The following is an 18,997-nucleotide window of genomic DNA, read 5'->3' on the forward strand; positions in this document are numbered from 1 at the left end:
GACTTTAGTATTGATTTGATAAATTCCAGAAATTGTAAGAGAAGTTTAGTCTTTTTTACAAAATTTTCATTTGGCTGGTGGGAGAAAGGGGTTGTTGTTTCGAGACAGAACAACAACCAGACAGAACTGAGACAGAACTGGCTCAGTATGTGGGCCAGGCTGGCCTGAAACTCCTCCCTCACCCCATAAGTCTGGGATTACAGAAGGGTGCTACCACATCCAGCTTTCTGTGGAGGATAGATAGATAGATAGATAGATAGATAGATAGATAGACAGATAGATAGACAGATAGACAGACAGACAGACAGACAGATAGATAGATAGATAGATAGATAGATACATAGATAGATAGATAGATAGATAGATAGATAGATAGATACATAGATACATAGATACATAGATAGATACATAGATAGATACATAGATAGATACATAGATAGACAGACAGATAGATAGAGATGCCTGCTTTGTCTGTATGTATATATGTAGGTACCCACTGAGCCAGAAGAAGGCTTTGGGTCCCCTAGAACTAGAGTTACAGTCAGGTGGATGCTGGGAACTGAACTCACATCCTCTGAAAGAGTTGTATAGCCAGGCGGTGGTGGCACACGCCTGTAATCCCAGCACTCTGGGAGGCAGAGGCAGGCAGATTTCTGAGTTCGAGGCCAGCCTGGTCTACAGAGTGAGTTCCAGAACAGCCAAGGCTACACAGAGAAACCCTGTCTCGGAAAAAAAAGAAAAAGAAAAAAAAAGAGAGAGAGCTGTATGTGCTCTTAACCACTGAGCCATCTCTCTAGCCACTCCAGTTTTTGAAAGATGAGTGTGCCTCTGCAAATGTTCTAAATTTCTCCAAATATGTATTTTAAATATATATATGCATATTACATATACATACACACATACATGTATGTGTATGTGTGTATATATGTATGTATGTATATAATATATGTATATATGCTGATGTGTTGTCAATGGGTTGTTCCCAACAGTCTCAATAATGTATGTCCAATGGGTTTTTTTTTATGTTTGATATTTTTTTTCTATATTCTTTGTTTACATTCCAAATGATTTCCTCTTTCCTGGTTCCCCCCTCCCCATAAGTCCCAGAAGCCCTCTTTCCTCCACCCATTCCCCAATCAACCCCTCCTACTTCTCTGTCCTGGTAATCCCCTACAATGTTGCATCAAGCCTTTCCAGGACCAGGGCCCTCTCCTTCCTTCTTCTTGGGAATGATTTGATATGTGAGTTGTGTCTTGGGTATTCAGAGTTTCTGGGCTAATATCCACTTATCAGTGACTGCATTCCATGTGTGTTCTTTTGTGGATGAGTTACCTCATTTAGGATGATATTTTCCAGTTCCATATTCACATATATGTGTATGTATGTATGTATGTATGTATGTATATGTATATGTATATATACATACATATATATATATCATATTCACACATATATATGTGTGTGTGTGAATATGCTGATGTGTTGTCAATGGATTGTTCCCAATAGTGTCAATAATGTATGTCCAGCGGTTTTGGGGTTTTGGTTTTTTAAGAAAATCTAGAGGCTGGAAAGGCAACTGTTGCTGCTCTTCCAAGGCCTTGAGTTCAGTTCCCAGCACAATATCAGGCAACTCATAACCACCTCTAGCTCCTACTCTAAGGATCCAGAACACACAGTCGTTTAATTTTAAATTTATTATCTTATTCTATGTTTTTTGTTTTGCTTGCATGTATATCTGCCTACTACTTACATGCTTCATGCCCAAAGAAGCCAGATGTCAGATCCCCTGAAATTGGAGTTACAGTTGGTTGTGAGCTATTAGATGCTGGGAATCAAACCCACGTCCTCTGGAAGAGCAGCAAGTGTTCATTAAGCACTGAGTTATTTCTTTAGCCCTTAAAATTATTTTTAATTAAATGATTAAGCTAGGCAGTGGCGATACCCACCTTTAATTTCAGCACTAGGAAGGCAGAGGCCAGTGGACCCCTAAGGTCAAGACCAGCCTGGTCTGCAGACTACATTCCAAGAGATCGACGGCTACACAGAGAAACTCTGTCATGAAAAGAAACAAAAAACTAATCCAACACAAGTTCAAGGCCAGCCCTGAGTGTGTAAGCCCTGACACACACACACACACACACACACACACACACACAATCTAAAACTGCATTGTTTACTTGTGCTGTCTTTTGCTAAGTCAGTATATTTATCTTATCACAATAGACTCATCTAACAGTCTGAACTAAGGATCTCTTTTTGATCTCCCAGGGGTCAGCGTGGAGTTCCTGTGCTCCCTGCGCTCAGATGCGAGCCTGGAAAGCATCACCGCGTGTTTGCATGCACTGCAGGCCCTTCTCGACGTCCCTTGGCCCAGATCCAGAATCGGCAGTGATCAGGTGATGTCCTGTGTCGTGGGTAGACCTCTGTTGACTTCACAGACCAGAAATGTATTCAGGTTACCACAGTGGACAGAACTAAGCAAAGGTCACAAAGGAGAAAGTGTAGCTCAGCTGGTCCTAGGATGCCGCTGGGACTCGGTAACGCAGGGCTAGTGAATCTCTGACAGCCGTGTTCTGCCTGCCCTCTGCGGTGAGGGAAGGGCCTGTGTCACCTTGTCCTGCACAGTAGCCATGGGTTCCATGAAGGTCACTCCTTTTCTGATTCTGTGAACCCCAAACTTTGCATTCATCTGTATCTTACTTTGCATTTTCCCCCAAGAGACAATGTAATCGATGTATAATACTGTCCATTACAAAACATTCCTGTTGTCTGGGTTCTCTTCCTGGTCTTCAGTCTGGCTGTAGTAAAAGGATTACTATAAAGTGCCGTACTGCCTCTGCCTCACTCAGGAGGAAGGAGCTGTTAGGTGGGTGCTCTTAGCAGCATGTACTGGTATCATTATTATTATCTTACTGCCATTGGCTCTGGTGTTAAGGTAATGGGTACTATGATTTTTCTAAGCTCTTAATTAGTATTGTCTAATTAGGTTTAAAGCATTAGTTGAGTTTTATAAGAGTTGAATTGAACTTGATTAAATTATAAACTACATCGTGGTTTTTTTTTTTTGTTTTGTTTTGTTTTTTTTATGTTGGTTGGTTTTTCAAGACAGGGTCTCACTGAGTAGCTCTGACTGACCTGGAACTCACTATGTAAACCAGACTGGCCTTAAACTCACAGAGATCTACCTGCCTCTGCCTCCACTTCCGCCTCCGCCTCCGCCTCCGCCTCTGCCTCTGAAAGGCATGTACCTTTATAACAGGATATTTTCTGTGTGTTATAAACGAATATTTTTTTAAAGATGTTGTACTTACATACATGAATGGGTGTGTGCCTGTGTATTTGCATATTCATGAGAAAGCCCTAAGAGGTAACTGAGCGCTGAGTACCAAATCCCAGGGCTCCGCAGTGACAAGTGCGGCTAACTGCTACCTTCTCTCCAATTCAAGTGGGTGTTTATTAATGATGAACTCACTCAAATTATTCTCCAAGATGAAAAAAAGTAACCAGAATAACAAAAAATGCAGCTGAAGAGGTGGTCAGTGGTTAGGGGCTCTTGTTCCTCTCGCAGAAGACCCAGGTTAGGCACCCCCATGGCTCTAACAGCCATCTGTAACTCCAGTTCCAGGGATCGAACCCTCTGCTGACCTCCCCAGCACTGTGCACATGTCCAGGCAAAATAGTCATACCTGTAAAATAAAAATCAGTAAAACCTTAGCGAGAGAAAGAAAAGCAAAACTGGAGTAGGGATGCCGCAGTGTATTTAGAAGTCCTTCTCCAGTCTGTATTATTACAAGAACACCTTACTGTTAATCTTAGAATCTACACGTCAGTCTTTGGCTATGCCTCCAGTATCATCTCAGACATGAATGAAAATGATCATTTGTCATAGTACCATCTCTCACGAAATGAGCTGAGAAATGTTCTGAAATTTGTTACAATGTTATAAGCCAGGCATGGTGATACACCTGAAGTTCCAGTGTTGTAGGAACAGAGGCAGGAGGATCAGGAGTTTGAGGTCATCCTTGGTAAGTCTGAGGGCAGACAGGCCTGCATAAGACTGCCTCAAAACAAACAAAAATGTATTGATGTATACCTGTATTGTTCTGGCAATATACTTATTTTTAAAAAGAGAGAATTTATCAGATTCTCCCTTTTTTAGTTTTAATAGTGGCATTCAACTTTATTATTTTTATACACACACACACAAGAGACATAGACACAGAGACAAACAGACAGACAGACACATGCGCATGTGCGCGCGCACACACACACACACACACACGTGCACGTACACACACACACACACAGAGACACAGACACACAGACATACACACAGAGACACACACACACACGCACGTACACACACGCACACAGAGACACAGACACACAGACACATAGAGACACACACACACACACGCACATGCACACAGAGACATAAACAAGTGTAATTTCCAATAGTGTCCACCCCATGTTTTCTGACAGGACTTGGGTATTGAATTGCTGAATGTACTACACCGAGTAATTTTGACCAGAGAGTCACCAGCCATTCAATTGGCTTCACTTGAAGTGGTAAGACAGATTATCTGTGCTGCGCAAGAACATGTGAAGGAAAAAAGACGAAGTGCAGAAGGTAAATATTAATTCAGTGACATAGCATCTCTTTTCATTCCAGTTCTGGAAATAAAACACTTTTTTGCAGTGGGCAAGAGCTATTCCACTATTCCATGCAGCAGCCCAGCGCGGCGGCGCAGCGCAGCGCAGCGTCATTGTTTTCACAAGTGTTACTCAGGCAGCTGTGAAATCGGATGCTGTTGAAACTGGGGCAGATGGGAATACGGACATAAAAAGTAAACAGGCAGGGCCAGGGGGCAGCTTCTAGCGCCATCGGGCCTGGGTTCAGCCCAGCCACTGCCAGTGTGTAAGATGGCAGAGTCGCTGTTGGAGCTGCTGTTGTCAGACTCTCATTTACAACAGCAGGGAGATGAGGTTAATCAGGCACTATTTTAAGGCTGAAAAGATTACAAGAATTTTATTTTTAACCCAGTGTAATGAGAACTCATAGTAAAGACAACTTTAACTTGAGAGCTGCTTTTTCCTCAAGCTTTTCACACCTCAGACCTTAGCCACCAAATGCATTGCCTGTCCCAGAAATGAACTGAAACTGAATCGCCCCCACTCGGGGCCGGGCAGGCAGCAAGCCTTTCTCAAGCACTGTTCCCTCCGTGTTTCAGTTGATGATGGTGCCTCTGAAAAGGAAACCCTGCCGGAGTTTGGTGAAGGAAAGGACACGGGAGGACTTGTGCCGGGGAAGTCTCTGGTGTTTGCGACCCTGGAGCTCTGTGTCTGCATCCTCGTTAGGCAGCTCCCGGAACTGAACCCTAAGCTGACGGGTGGCCCAGGAGCAAAGGCTTCAAAGCCGAAGGCGCTGCCAGAGGAAGGGAGCAGACTGGTGGCCGCCGCCCTGCTCATCCTCGCTGAGCTTCCCACAGTGTGTTCTCCTGAAGGTATGCCGTGCACAGCTGTGCGCGTGACCCTAGAGCCGTGCTCCGCCTCCAACACGGTTCCTAGGTGGTCCGACCCCAACCATGAAAGTGTTTCATTGCTACTTCCTAACTGATTTTGCCACGGCTGTGAATAGTAATGTAAATACCCGGTGTGCAGTCTGCAGAGGGACCACGGCCTCCAGGTTGAGATCCACTGTCCTAGAGGAAGGGAACTAACTGGACTGCCCTAGTTGCTGATCATTTTCCCATTTGAATACTTTTTATAGTCCTGTAAGATCAGTTTTACACTCTAATATAATTTGTTTCACCAAAAGGTGAAAGTAAAATACGCAGACAGCCAATGAGATGGTGAATGTGCTTTCTGTGATGGGCTTCGTATTCCAGGTCCAGGCATCGAGCCCAGGCTTGGAGCCTGGGAGAGCGCGCCCTGACCATCTCTTCACAGTACTGTCTCAAGCTGACAGCATGTTAAAGCAAGTAGTAGTGCTTAGACATTTTCGGTGGACAGTTCTGACTCTGTATGACACATCTGTCTTGATGATGCCCTGTCCTATTAGCTAGCTCTTAGTGTTGTCTGGCTCTGCCTGCTGGTTTGGAGGCAGCCTCTCTCTTGTCTGTCACGGTAGCGCATCTGTGGGTAGCTGATCTGCAGGCTTCCAGGCACCTGGCCTCCCATCCCGACATAGGGATGCTGGGATCACAGATGTCCCCACCGTGTCCAGCTTGTGTTATGGTTCTAGGGATTAAATTCTGTTATAGTTACGTGTATGTGTGTTTTTTCCAACGTAACATGTATGTGTACTATGCACATTCCTGGTTCTCACAGGAATGCATCATCTGAAGCCATAGTCTCAGTCTGTCGTAGGCTACCGTGGGAGCTGGGAATCAAGCCCAAGTCCTCTGCAAGAGCAACGAGTACTCTTCACTGATGAGCTCTCTCCAGCCCTCCTTGAGGACTTTAGAAAGCATACGTGCTGAAATGCAGAGTTTTCATTTTATCTTGCAGGAAGCATCTCAATTCTCCCTACAGTATTGTACCTCGCCATTGGAGTCCTCCGGGAAACTGCTGTGAGGTTGCCTGGGGGCCAGATATCCTCCACAGTCACAGCTTCCCTGCAAGCTCTGAAAACAATCTTAACTTCCCCCATGGCCATGGCAGAAAAGAGCCACGAAGCTTGGACCAGCCTCCTCCAAAGTGCACTGGCAACTGTGCTTGACTGCTGGAACCCAGGTCAGTGAGACTGCGAGGGCTTAAAGTGAGAGGCAGGCTGGGTTTGTTTCTGTTTTTGTTTTTTTGGCTAAGCTATTCTGTTAATCTTTGGTAGTCTCACCCAGAAGAGACTGCACTGTGTACTTAGCAGATATGTGAACTGTTCAGATATATTATACATTATCCCCAACATCTTTGTCCTATTTGTAATTGGCAAGAGAGGCAGAAGCAGATAGGTGTCTTGAGTTCCAGGCCAGCCTGATCTACAGAGTTCCAGGATAGCCAGGGCTACAACTGAAAAGAAAAATAAGAAAAGGAAAAGAAAAGAGTTTTAGAAAAGTAGCAAACAAGGATAGTACAGATGAGAGCGAAGGGCAAAAGTATCCCTAGGGCGAGGAAGTTCAGATATGTAATGTTTCCCTGAGACTCACAGGTCCGCACCATTGCTAGTAGCAAGAAGGTTTTATTTTCAAAGGCAACCCTCTAGTGCAATCCGTATCAAAGAGAAAAGGCGGTAGAGAATGGCTGGAGTTGGAATTACAGTGACATTGCAGCACGTTTGAATGAGTTAGCCTCTGCCAGCCTAAGGGTGAGAGAGATGAAGACGTGAGAGCATGCTGTCCATCACGAGAGATTCTCCTTTATCACAGACGTGGCGGCGCTGTCTGCTAGCAGTGTGTCAGGATGTGGCTGTCAGAGCAACTGTTAACCTAAGTCAATAGGAGCTGACCCTGAGGTAAAATGTTTGCAGAGCCACAGCCTGCCTCCCAGCTGGGCCTCATGCTGCCTGTCATCCCAACACTTGGCAGTAGAAGCAAGAATATCAGGAGTTCAAGGCCATCCTTAGTTTACATCATGAGTTCAGAGCCAGCCCAGCCACGCCAGGCCTTAGCTCAAAAAACAAAAAAAGAAAAACATCTGTGGCTTAAAACAGAAAAACATTGGTTAGCTATTAGTTTCTGAGGCCCAGGCCTTAGCCTCTCATGAAGTTACTAGGACACTGGTCAGGGCTGCAGCTAGAGGTTGGATTCTAGGATGACTCCTTCACACAGCTGTTGGCAAGGGGCCTGGTCTTTACTGCAGGAGCCTCACAAGACTCCTACTGCTAAGCAGACTTCCCATCCACCCTCAGAAAATAAGGGGCAGTAAAGGAGCTTTAGGAGACATGGAAGAGACCCAGGAGACAGTTACCTTAATGACATTAGAAAGTATTTTTACCAAACTAACTAACTGACAGTGCTGCAGTTTCAAGTTGCTCTGAATGACTAAAAATGACTTGGCTGGGTCTGAAGCCGGAGAGCCCCCGGATGCCTGTGTCCTCTGCAGTCACACACTGTGCGGTTACTGACTTGGTGTGACTTGGGCAAATGTCCCACTCAGACAGTGTGGCTGCCGGGGTGAGGTGGCTCAGCACCACATGGGGCACTGCTGTGTGGCCCACTCTGTTACCAGGAGCCAGCTCCCCTGAGATAACTCCGACATCATCGCTACAAGACTCCACTCATCCATAAGACGCCCTGTCACTGCATCTCCTCTCGGGTGTCAGCCTCAAAGCTCTCCACCCCCAGGGTCAGTTAGCCTGGCTCCTCAGTGTCTGTGGCATTTCGAGTGATTTTCTTTCCTGAGGTAGGGTCTCACAGGCTGGTGGTGAATTCTGTAGCAGAGAGTCAGTCACCTTGCAGTCAGATGCTCCTGCCGTCTCCCAAGGGCAGGGATCGCAGGTTTGAGCCACCCCATCCTGCTCTCCGTGGTCTTTTGGAGTTTTTAGAAGCATGGACCTTGTTACTAGCTGACCCTAAATTCTTTATTTGATCTCCACGTTATAGTGAAGTTGATTTCTATTGCCTAAGAGGGCTGGCTGGACCACAGGTTGTTTAAGTACTATCGACTTGATATGACTGGTGCTACTGTTTATGCGTGTCATTTGTTTATAAATAACAACTTGTCATTTGTTTGTAAATAACAACCATTTAGTGGGCTAGGCTAGCTAATAGAGTACTTGTCCAATAGCACAAAGCCCTGGTTTCTGTCCCCAGCACCACATACACTTGGCATGATAGCTCAGCCTAGGAGCCCAGCACTCAGGAGCTGCAGGCAAGGAACATCTATGCCACACGTCAGGCAAGGTCAGCCTAGGCTATCTGAAATCCTGGAGGCTTTACATTTGTTTGTTTTGTTTGGGTTTTTTTTTTTTTTAATTCATTTTTTATGTATGTGAGTACATTGTCACTCTCTTCACACACACCAGAAGAGGGCAGTAGATCCCATTGCAGATGGTTGTGAGCCACCACCATGTGGTTGCTGGGAATTGAACTCAGGGCCTCTGGAAGAGCAGTCAGTGCTCCTAACCACTTAGCCATCTCTCCAGCCGCTTGTTTTAGGTTTTAAACCAACCACAACACCTGATCTTGCCCAAAAACCTAAAAAGCTATTTTTAATTAATTAATCAATTAAAACTTAATTTAATTTAGTGAGTCAAGATTACCACTCTTTCTCATTTTGTTTTGTCAGTCTGTCTGTCTGTTTTTTTAAGATAGGGTTTCTCTGTATAGCCTTGGCTGTCCTAGAACTCTGTAGACCAGGCTGGCCTCGAACTCAAAGAGATCCACCTGCCTCTGCCTCCCAGGTGCTAGGATTCAAAGCATACACCACCACTACCCAGCATCCCCATTTCAAAAATTACTGGTTTTTCATAGCTATTTCATTAAAATATTTAATGAGAATACTTACTCTAACTGATCCTTGAGAAATGGGGATGGCGCTCGGTGGTGGAGTGCTTGCCTAGTTCTCTGTGTGTGTGTGGGAGTGGACTAGCGCACACGTGGGACTCAGGTGTATGTGTGTTTGTGTGTGTGTGAGTAGACTAGTGCACCTGTGGGACTCAGGTGTATGTGTGTTTGTGTGTGTGTGAGTAGACTAGCGCACACGTGGGACTCAGGTGTATGTGTGTTTGTGTGTGTGTGAGTAGACTAGTGCACACGTGGGACTCAGGTGTGTGTGGGGAGTGGACTAGTGCACACGTGGGAGGGACTCAGGTGTGTATGTGTGTGAGTAGACTAGCACACACATGGGACTCAGGTGTGTGTGTGTGTGAGTGGACTAGCACACACATGGGACTCAGGTGTGTGTGTGTGTGAGTGGACTAGCACACACATGGGACTCAGGTGTGTGTGTGTGTGAGTAGACTAGCACACACATGGGACTCAGGTGTGTGTGTGGGAGTAGACTAGCACACACATGGGACTCAGGTGTGTGTGTGTGTGAGTGGACTAGCACACACGTGGGACTTTGAGCACACAGACATGCACACCGTCCGGCCGCCCTCTGGGGTTCTTAAGAGTAAGCATCTGCAGGGAAAAAAAATATTGCTAAAGAAACTAAAGACGGCCACCCACAGAGCCGTGGAGGAGTGGCTGTGAGCCTCCTGACTGTCATTTCTCTACAGTTGATGGAGCACCTCAAGAACTTGATGACGTCAGTCTGCTTACTGCCATCACAGTATTTATTTTGTCTACCAGTCCAGAAGTGACAACCGTCCCCTGCCTTCAGAATCGCTGCATTGAAAAATTTAAGGCTGCCCTGGAGAGCAAAGACACTGTGGTAAGTGTCTTTCAGCAGAGAGCTGTTTGCAGTAGGAATCTGTGGAGACATGTTGTCTTCGTGTTTGCAGTACATACGCTGCACTTCTTTGTGCTCTCGATTTCTATGACAGAAAGTATCCATGGACCGGACTGTGGGTCAGTAGAACGTGTGCACATCTAGTCTACACAAGACCTTGGGCTGTGTACAAACCTAGCACGGTGGTGTAGATCTGCAGTACCAGCTCTAGGGGCTAGAGAGAGATTACAAGTGAGTTAAAGCTACCCTAAGCCACATTAGACTCTGTCTCCAAAAACAGGTAAACCAATACTCTATTTAAATGAGAGCATCTTAAAATTGGTGTAACTCTCTAGGAATGGTACATCTAATCCCAGCACCGGGGATGAAAAGATAGGAGAAATGCCCATGAGTCCAAGGCTAGCCCATCCACACAATATGTTTCAGGTCAACTAGGACTACATAGTGAAAACTGTCAAAAACAAAAACCAGGCTGGAGAGATGGCTCAGCGGTTAAGAGCACTGACTGCTCTTCCAAAGGTCCTGAGTTCAAATCCCAGCAACCACATGATGGCTCACAACCATCCCTCTGATCTGATGAGACCTGATGCCCTCTTCTGGTGTGTCTGAAGACAGCTACAGTGTACTTACATATAATAAATAAATCTAAAGAAAAAGTTTAAAAACAAAAACAGCAACACAGCATTGGAGAGGTGGTTTGGCAGTTAACAACACTTCCTTCCAGAGGACCAAAGCTCGGTCTCCAGCACTGACGTCAGATAACTTACGGCCCCTGGACCTCCGGCTCCCAGAGAGCTGATCCCCCTTCCCATCTCCGTGGACACTGCACTCAGGTGCCCACATCCACACGCAGAAGCACAACATAACATAATATATTAAAATCATTGATACAACGGGATTTTTATAATAATTTATGCATTTTCTGTAAAGAAAAAATACAGTAAGGAATAATAGATTAGGCTAGACTAGATTCATTTGTTTTTCTGTGTGTTAGGAAATGAGTTTGGAGCCCATGCTCAGAAACATTTCTTACTTCCAAAAACACTGAACCAAATTTTCCCAAAGGGAAAAATAACACTGATGCTCAAATGTAATGAAGGAGGCAATGTATGCATGGATATGTAGTGGTTTTCCTTTATCCTTTTGTCCCAGGTCATTGGCTGCCTACCCACGCTGTGCAGCTCTAGTGGAAGCTGTGACAAGTCATGGCACATCTTAGTGTGGGTCCGATGTAGTCCCTAAACCTGTAGACCATGACATGAATCAAATGTATAGAATGTCACCGTAAAATACTGTGTGTCTGTGTGTGTGTGTGTGTGTGTCTGTGTGTGTGTGTGTGAGTTGTTGGGGGTTGTTTCTTTCTTTCTTTTTTTTTTTTTTTCTTCGAGACAGGGTTTCTCTGTGTAGCCCTGGCTGTCCTGGAACTCACTCTTATAGACCAGGCTGGCTTCAAACTCAGAAATTCGCCTGCCTCTGCCTCCCAGAATGCTGGGATTACAGGCGTGGGCCACCACCACCTGACTGAATTTGGTTTTTTTGAGACAGGGTTTCTCTGTGTAGCCCTGGCTGTCCTGGAACTCACTCTGTAGACCAGGCTGGCCTCGAACTCAGAAATCCGCCTGCCTCTGCCTCCCAGAGTGCTGGGATTACAGGCGTGCACCACCACCGCCCGGCTGGGGGGGTGGGGTGGTTCTAATGTGACTGCTAGTTTTACACAGTGTAGAGGCACCTGAGAAGAGTAGGCCGGAAGGCAAACCCCCTCCCCTGCGCTGAGTGCCCCCGCAACCCCACCCCACCGCTCCACCCTGCCGCCACAACTGCTATTTTTATGTAATGCCCGTTGGCACTAGGACTTCCCAAACTAAAGAGAACTGGAATAAATATAAACCTTTGCCACTTTAACTGCTAAGAGTTTGCAAGAACATTTGTTCTTTGTATCTCTGTTCTAGCTTTGTAAATTTACTCTTTCTTCTCATCTTGCTGGGTTAGGTACAAATGAAGACCTGTCAGCTCCTCCACTCCATTTTTCAGTATCCAAAGCCGGCTGTTTCCTACCCATACATTTATTCCTTAGCGTCTTCTATTGTGGAGAAACTGCAGGAAATAGACAGGAGGAAACCTGAAGATGCCACCGAGCTGCAGCTCTGTCAAGAAGGAATAAAGCTCTTAGAAGCTTTGGTCTCCATTGCAGAAGAAGAGCACCGTGAGTGTCAGCCCCAGCCCTGCTCTCTCCAGTGTCTGGTGTCACATGGTGTGTTTTCCTTTCATTAGAAAGCCCTTATGAGAGGCCACAGCGGTGTCTGCCAAAGGCCGGTTCTTAGCACCAGGGGCAGCAGGATCTCTGGGGGCTAAGGGTTCGTCAGGACCCTGTCTCAAAAACAAGCAAAGGGAAGTGATTGCCGCGGTGGTAGCACACGTCCCTAACTCCAGAATTCTGCATGGGGCCCAGATGGTCACCATGAGTTTGAGGCCCACCTGGGCAACACAGTGAGACTGTCTTCAAAAACAAAATGACAGGAGTGTCCTGGGACCCAGCCCTAGATGAAGAGTTAGGGGATCAACAGCTGCTGAGAGAGGACACTTGGTCTTCCCAGAAATGAGCTCCTGCTTGATTATGCAATAGCAAGTGGTCAGCTCTAAGAATTAAACTCACTCAGCAGCTTGTATTCATATATGTATTTTTGAAGGTACTCACACACCAATAAAAAAATAAAGAGGCTATGAATTTGAGAAAGAGTGGGGACATGGGAGGGATTAGGAGGAGGAGGGAGAAGTGATAAAAATACAGTAGACATCAGTTTTTAAATCAGTTTTTAAAAAGAAAAAGAGGGTGCCGGAGACATGGCTCAGTGGTTAAGAGCACTGCCTACGCTTCCAGAGGTCCTGAGTTCAATTCCCAGCAACCACATGGTGACTCACAGCCATCTGTAATGAGATCTGGTGCCCTTCTCTGGTGTGCAGGAATATGTGCAGGCAGAACTACTGTATGCATAGTAAATAAATAATTCTTTTTAAAAGGGGTGTCTCAGGGAGGTGGCAAACGCCTTTAATCCGGAACTCAAGAGGCAGAGACAGGTAGAATCTCTGTGAGTTCAAGGACAGCCAGAGATTTATCCAGAGAAACCCTGTCTTGAAAAGCAGGAAAGAAAAAGAGAACTGGAAAGGTAGCTCCATCAATAAACATTTGCCTTGGCAGCACTAGGACCTGAGTTTGGTTGTTCAAAACCTGTAATCCCAGCACTCAGGAGGTAGAGACAGGATAATAACAAGTTTTAATGTTATCTTCAGTGAATTTGGTGCTGGGGTAGCCCTAAAAAAAAAGAAAAAGTGGGGTAGGGTGGAGGTGGTGCTTGCTTGTTCCAGTGCCAAGGAGACAGAAGCAAGTAGTCCCTGGGCCTCCCTATCCGGCCTGTATGTGGGTTCTGGATGAGGATAGACACACACACACACACACACACACACACACACACGATAAGCAGGTATGATGTTAATCCCAGGTACTAGTAATACAGGGTGAGAATTGCTAAGGGAACTCGAAGTGCCTTCCTCCCTGACCCTGACCCCGCCTTTCTCACCCTAGGCTCTCGGCTGGTGGCCTGCCTTCTGCCCATCCTCATTTCCTTCCTTTTGGACGAGAATGCTCTGGGATCAGCAACTTCAGTAACAAGAAGTCTGCATGACTTTGCTTTGCAAAATCTCATGCAGATTGGGCCTCGGTACTCCTCAGTGTTTAAGAAGGTCATGGCTTCTTCCCCAGCCCTGAAGGCGCGGCTAGAGGCTGCCGTGAAAGGCAATCAGGAAAGTGTCAGAGGGGACCCACCTTCTAAGCAGGCCAAGAACCTGGCAAGGAACTCAAGCATCCAGTTAAAGACCAACTTCCTGTGACCTGCTCTTCTAGGACACGGAGCACCTGAATGTAACTCACTCGATGTTTCCTTGCTTTGGGAAAAAAGTGAAACTTGAGGCACAAGTGCACTAGGAGATCCTGTCGGTTCTAAATTCAGGAGTGACCGAAACCTAACCTTCTTGCTAATTTTGCTTTTATTTTGTTTCCGTTTACTAAGGCCATGGAACTGTCAGAATTCTTGCCAGGCATTTCAAGAAAGAAAGTGCCAAAGATCCAACTTTACTAAGCAGTCCGCTGCCTTGACCATGAAGGGGTTCCTTCTAACGGGCTGTAGGGCCGTAGGCTGAAAGGCATCACTGTATTATAAAGTATCTACGCTTACACCACATCCCACTTTCTATGTGAAATCCTGCCTTATTCAGTGGTAGTATCAAACTTGGTTGCATTTCTCAAGGAACATCAACGATTAGAGCAGGGAAGGATGGCACTCACCTGAGGAGACTGAGACGGGTGATGGTCCAAGTCCCAGCCAGCCTGGTCCACAGAGTGCGTTCCTGGACAGCCAGGGCTACACAGAGAAACCCAGCCTCAAACAAAGAACCAAATCTAGAATTACCCAACCTGTAACAGGAGAGACTGCTTCAGCCCTGTGTGTAGCTCAAGGCTGTGGCGGCATCATGGATCACGGATCATGGTGATAGCTTCTGAGTGAGTTTATGCTGAGTCCCCGCGAATGCTTTCATGTGAATAGAAGATCTCCCTCCTACCATTCTCAAATGGATTTTCTGTTACCTCTGTTCCTTTTGTTTGTTTTTATTTGTGGAAATCATTCATATTGAAAGCTTAATATAGAGTCATGTCTATATCAATATGGGGTTATATGAATGTCATATTTAGTACAACAAATTTAGAACTTCTGTGAATACAAATACTTTTTTAACACAGAATGTATTTTAATATTAAAAATATAATGATAAAGTCATACTGGTAGAAAATATTTTTGGCTATGTTTATGATCATTTTCCCTCCACTTCAACATTGTACTGTGTAAATTGACCACTATGTCAAAATGATGCAGCTTCCTGTTAAAATTTACAAACTGCAGGGATAGAGGTGTGGTCAGCATTGAGAAAAACTGATTAGGCCAGGAGCCACGTGGTGGGCTCCGTTTTATCGTGCTTGTATGTAAATACTCTTGTAAAGCACTCAGAGTGGAAAGCCTTCTGCAAACTCTAACACTACAATCAAACTTTTCTATACTGCATAAATAAAGCTAATTTCTTTAATGTTTTTGTATTTTGAGGTATCCGTTCAGGGACAATGAGCTGGTTTTCTCTCCAATTCGCAACACCCCCTCCCCCAACTTGGCTTTGCCTCTCTGCAGGAGCTCTTCCTGGAGGGCTTGCTGCTCTCAGCTAAAATGCCCTCCTTCTCCCTAGTTCCTTCTGTGAACTCCATCTCCTCTCGGGCATAGGCTAAGTTTTGCTAACAACGTATTACATATACCCTTGACCTAGTTTAACTTCTGCCTCACTCCTCTGTGTTGCTGTAGTCACTACCACAGTGTAATGCCTAATATGCCCGTTGGTCCAGTGTACTATCATCTCACCTCCCTTGTCGATGGCTTCCCCAGAGGGAGAGATTGTGTCCAGTAACCTTGCCTCGGTGTCATCAGCCATGTTCCTAGCAGCAGCTGAAATGCTCTGGTGTGAGCCCGAGTTAGACTCGGGAGCACGTTTCTTTACCAAGGAAAATGCAGCCCAGGTGCTCTTTGGATATAACCTATTAGTTTGATTATTAGGGTCTCTTAGTTACTGTTATATTCCCGTGAAGGGACACCGTGACCAAGACAACTCATAAAAAGGAAAGCATTTGACTGGGGGCTCGCTCATGGTTTCAGAGGGTTAGTCCATTATCCTCATGGTAAGAAGCAGACAGACATGGGGCTGGGACAGTAGCTAAGGGCTGCTCCCTGATCCCCAGGGAGCGTGCAGGACTCAACGCCCACCCCCAAGTGACACACCTCCTCCAGCAAGGCCACTCTTAACCATTCCACACAGCTCATCAGCTGGGGACTTATTGTTTCATCCATTTTGATTGTTTCATTTGGTTGTTAAGATTTCTGCTCAGCATTTTATTGGCATAATGTTTTTAAGCACATCATCTTATTTGACAGTGCTGAATTTTAAGATATTACTTTGCTGATAAGAAAAGTAGTAATGGCTGAGGATTTGAACTTGTCTTTCAAGGCAGCTTCCTTTAGGCAGTGGTTCTCAACTTGTGAGTCTTGACCCCTTTGGGGATCCAACGACCTTTTCACAGGGGTTGTATAGCAGATATCCTGCCTATCAGATATTTGTATTACCATTGATAACAGTAGCAAAATTACAGTTATAAGACAGCAATGAAAATAACTTTATGGGGCTAGAAAGATGGCTCAGTGGTCAAGAACACTGGTCTTCCAAAGATCCTGAGTTCAATTCCCAGCAACCACATGGTGGCTCACAACCATCTGTAATAGGATCTGATGCTCTCTTCTGGTTTATCTGAGGAGAGCAACAGTGTATTCATATACATATAAAGAAATAAATCTTAAAAAATAAAAATAATAAGCTGGGCGGTGGTGGCGCACGCCTTTAATCCCAGCACTCTGGGAGGCAGAGGCAGGCGGATTTCTGAGTTCGAGGCCAGCCTGGTCTATAGAGTGAGTTCCAGGACAGCCAGGGCTATACAGAGAAACCCTGTCTCGAAAAAACCAAATCCAAAAAGCCAAAAATAAATAAATAAATAAATAAAATAAAAATAATAATTTTATGATTGGGGGTCACCACAACATGAGGTTGAAGAGTTACAGCATTAGGAAGGTTGAGAACCACTGCCTTAGGGACTTCCTCACTCTTTGTTGAAGGGGCTTTGAACAAACTATCCTAGGCAAACTCTTCTCTCTCCCCTTATAACCAAACCATTTCTACTAATAAATTATGTAAAAGTAAGCAAAACATAATATCCTCTGTAGTTCTTACGAAGGAATAGTCAAAATGAAAAATACATTGGAAGACTTTTTGTTTTGTTTGTCCCCTCCTCACCCCCACCCCATCCCCAGAGACAGGGTTTCTCTGTGTAGACCTGACTATACTGGAAATCACTCTGTAGACCAGGCTGGCCTTGAACTCAGAAATCTACCTGCTTCTGCCTCCTGAGTGCTGGGATTAGAGGTATGCACTACTACTGCCTAGCTGGAAGTTCTGTATAATCAAATGTTATTTCCGTGAGCTGGTGCTCTGAATAGCAGATGAATGTCCACTGTCAGTAACTCTAGTGAAACAGGCAGTGGGATATTAGGATTGGGATATGAAACATCCCACAGATAGCCCACATGGTGGAGACACTGTTGAGTAGCTGGGTAGAGAGGAAGCTCACCCCATCCGTGTACTAGTCACTGAGCCCGTGGCTGGATGAGCTGTTGGAAGGGGAGCCTCCCTGAAGCAGGTGCGGCAGTGGAGGTGTGCCGGTGCAGAGTGCACACGCTGCCCCCACCCCCACCCCCACCCCCGGGACCTTCCTCTTTCTAACTCCTGCCTGCCACGTGAACAGCTTTACTCCCATACTGCCTTGCCATGGTCCTACAGGGGTGACCTCAGGGGTCACAAACTGAACTGTAGCTCAGTTCAGATGAATGCATTCCCCATTTTAACTTGTTTCTCCCCTCTATTTTGTCACCTTGATGGGAAACTAACAGTATTTTAATTACTCCACACCCCCACAACCCTCACATCGGAACTAGAGGCACAGGCACTGGTTGAGCTAGTTGTTCTGTGTAACCCATTGTTTCAAAGTTTGTTATGGAGCCAGGCAACAGTGACACACACCTTTAATCCCAGCACATGGGAGGCAAAGGTAGGCAGATTTCTGAGTTCAAGGCCAGCCAGGCCTCAAACACACAAAATAACAACAACAAAAAAGGTAAGGGGCTGGAGGTAAAACTCAGTTTGTAGAGCACCTGCCTAGTGTTTTTGATACCCAGAGTTCAACCCCCCAGGTCCATATTAACTAGATATGGTGGTGCACACCTGTCATCACAACACTGAAGCGAAGGCAGGAGGATCGGGAACTCAAGGGCATCCTCCACCCCAGTGACATAGAGACTACTGGGAGGTACACCAAAACCGTGTTCAAAAACAGCAGAAAGGAAGTGTATGAAAGAAGCTAAGTTAAGATCAGCGAGGCCAGAAAGGAAACCAAGGCTCCCAATAAACAGCAATGAGAGAATCCGCAGGCAATGAGAGAATGCTCAGAGAACGGCACATGATGGAGCAGAGTCATAACCGGAGAGCTTTTGCAACAGAAGAGAATCAGTCCCCTTTGGCCTTTAATTGTGATACTATATTTGCATTATGAGGGAAGAAATTCTATTCTTAAATTAATACAAAGCTAAACAATGTACTGACTGACTTGAGACCCCAAAAGGCATCAGCTTTAACTATAAAGTTAAGATGTTGAACCAGGAAGGAGCTGGTAGTTCAGTGGTTGAATACTGCTGCTCTTCCAGAGGCTTCAAGTCCAGTGACCAGCACCCAGTGGCTTGCAACTGTCTGTTCACTCCAGTTCCAGGAATCTAGCGCCCTCTTATAGCCTTCTTGGGGTACTGCACATATGTAGCACATAAGCCTTTTGTCTTAATTTTTAACTTTTATTTAGTGTGTGTGTGCGACCAGAGGTCAAAGGACAACTTGCAGGAATCAGTCCTTTTCTTCCATCATGTGAATCCCAGGGTCAAACTCAGTGTAGACACAGGTTTTTCTACCCAGCCTCCTTGTT

The 18,997-nt window shown here is 45.5% G+C and overlaps 1 protein-coding gene across 4 annotated transcripts in view; it reads left to right on the top strand.

Moving 5' to 3' along the window:
* Positions 1 to 15,465, top strand: part of Heatr5a (HEAT repeat containing 5A) — a 101,798-nt gene extending 86,333 nt beyond the window's left edge. For all 4 annotated transcript variants that reach the window (XM_052185872.1, XM_052185874.1, XM_052185873.1 and 1 more), the window contains 7 exons: positions 2,269 to 2,396; positions 4,483 to 4,630; positions 5,232 to 5,504; positions 6,511 to 6,735; positions 10,160 to 10,314; positions 12,322 to 12,535; positions 13,913 to 15,465. In XM_052185872.1, coding sequence (XP_052041832.1) covers positions 2,269 to 2,396; positions 4,483 to 4,630; positions 5,232 to 5,504; positions 6,511 to 6,735; positions 10,160 to 10,314; positions 12,322 to 12,535; positions 13,913 to 14,217 — 1,448 coding nt within the window. In that variant the 3' untranslated portion in view covers positions 14,218 to 15,465. The remainder of the gene's footprint in view (positions 1 to 2,268; positions 2,397 to 4,482; positions 4,631 to 5,231; positions 5,505 to 6,510; positions 6,736 to 10,159; positions 10,315 to 12,321; positions 12,536 to 13,912) is intronic.
* The last annotated feature ends 3,532 nt before the right edge of the window (positions 15,466 to 18,997 follow it).

The sequence above is a fragment of the Apodemus sylvaticus genome, chromosome 6 (assembly GCF_947179515.1).
Source record: "Apodemus sylvaticus chromosome 6, mApoSyl1.1, whole genome shotgun sequence".
Lineage (NCBI taxonomy): Eukaryota > Metazoa > Chordata > Mammalia > Rodentia > Muridae > Apodemus > Apodemus sylvaticus.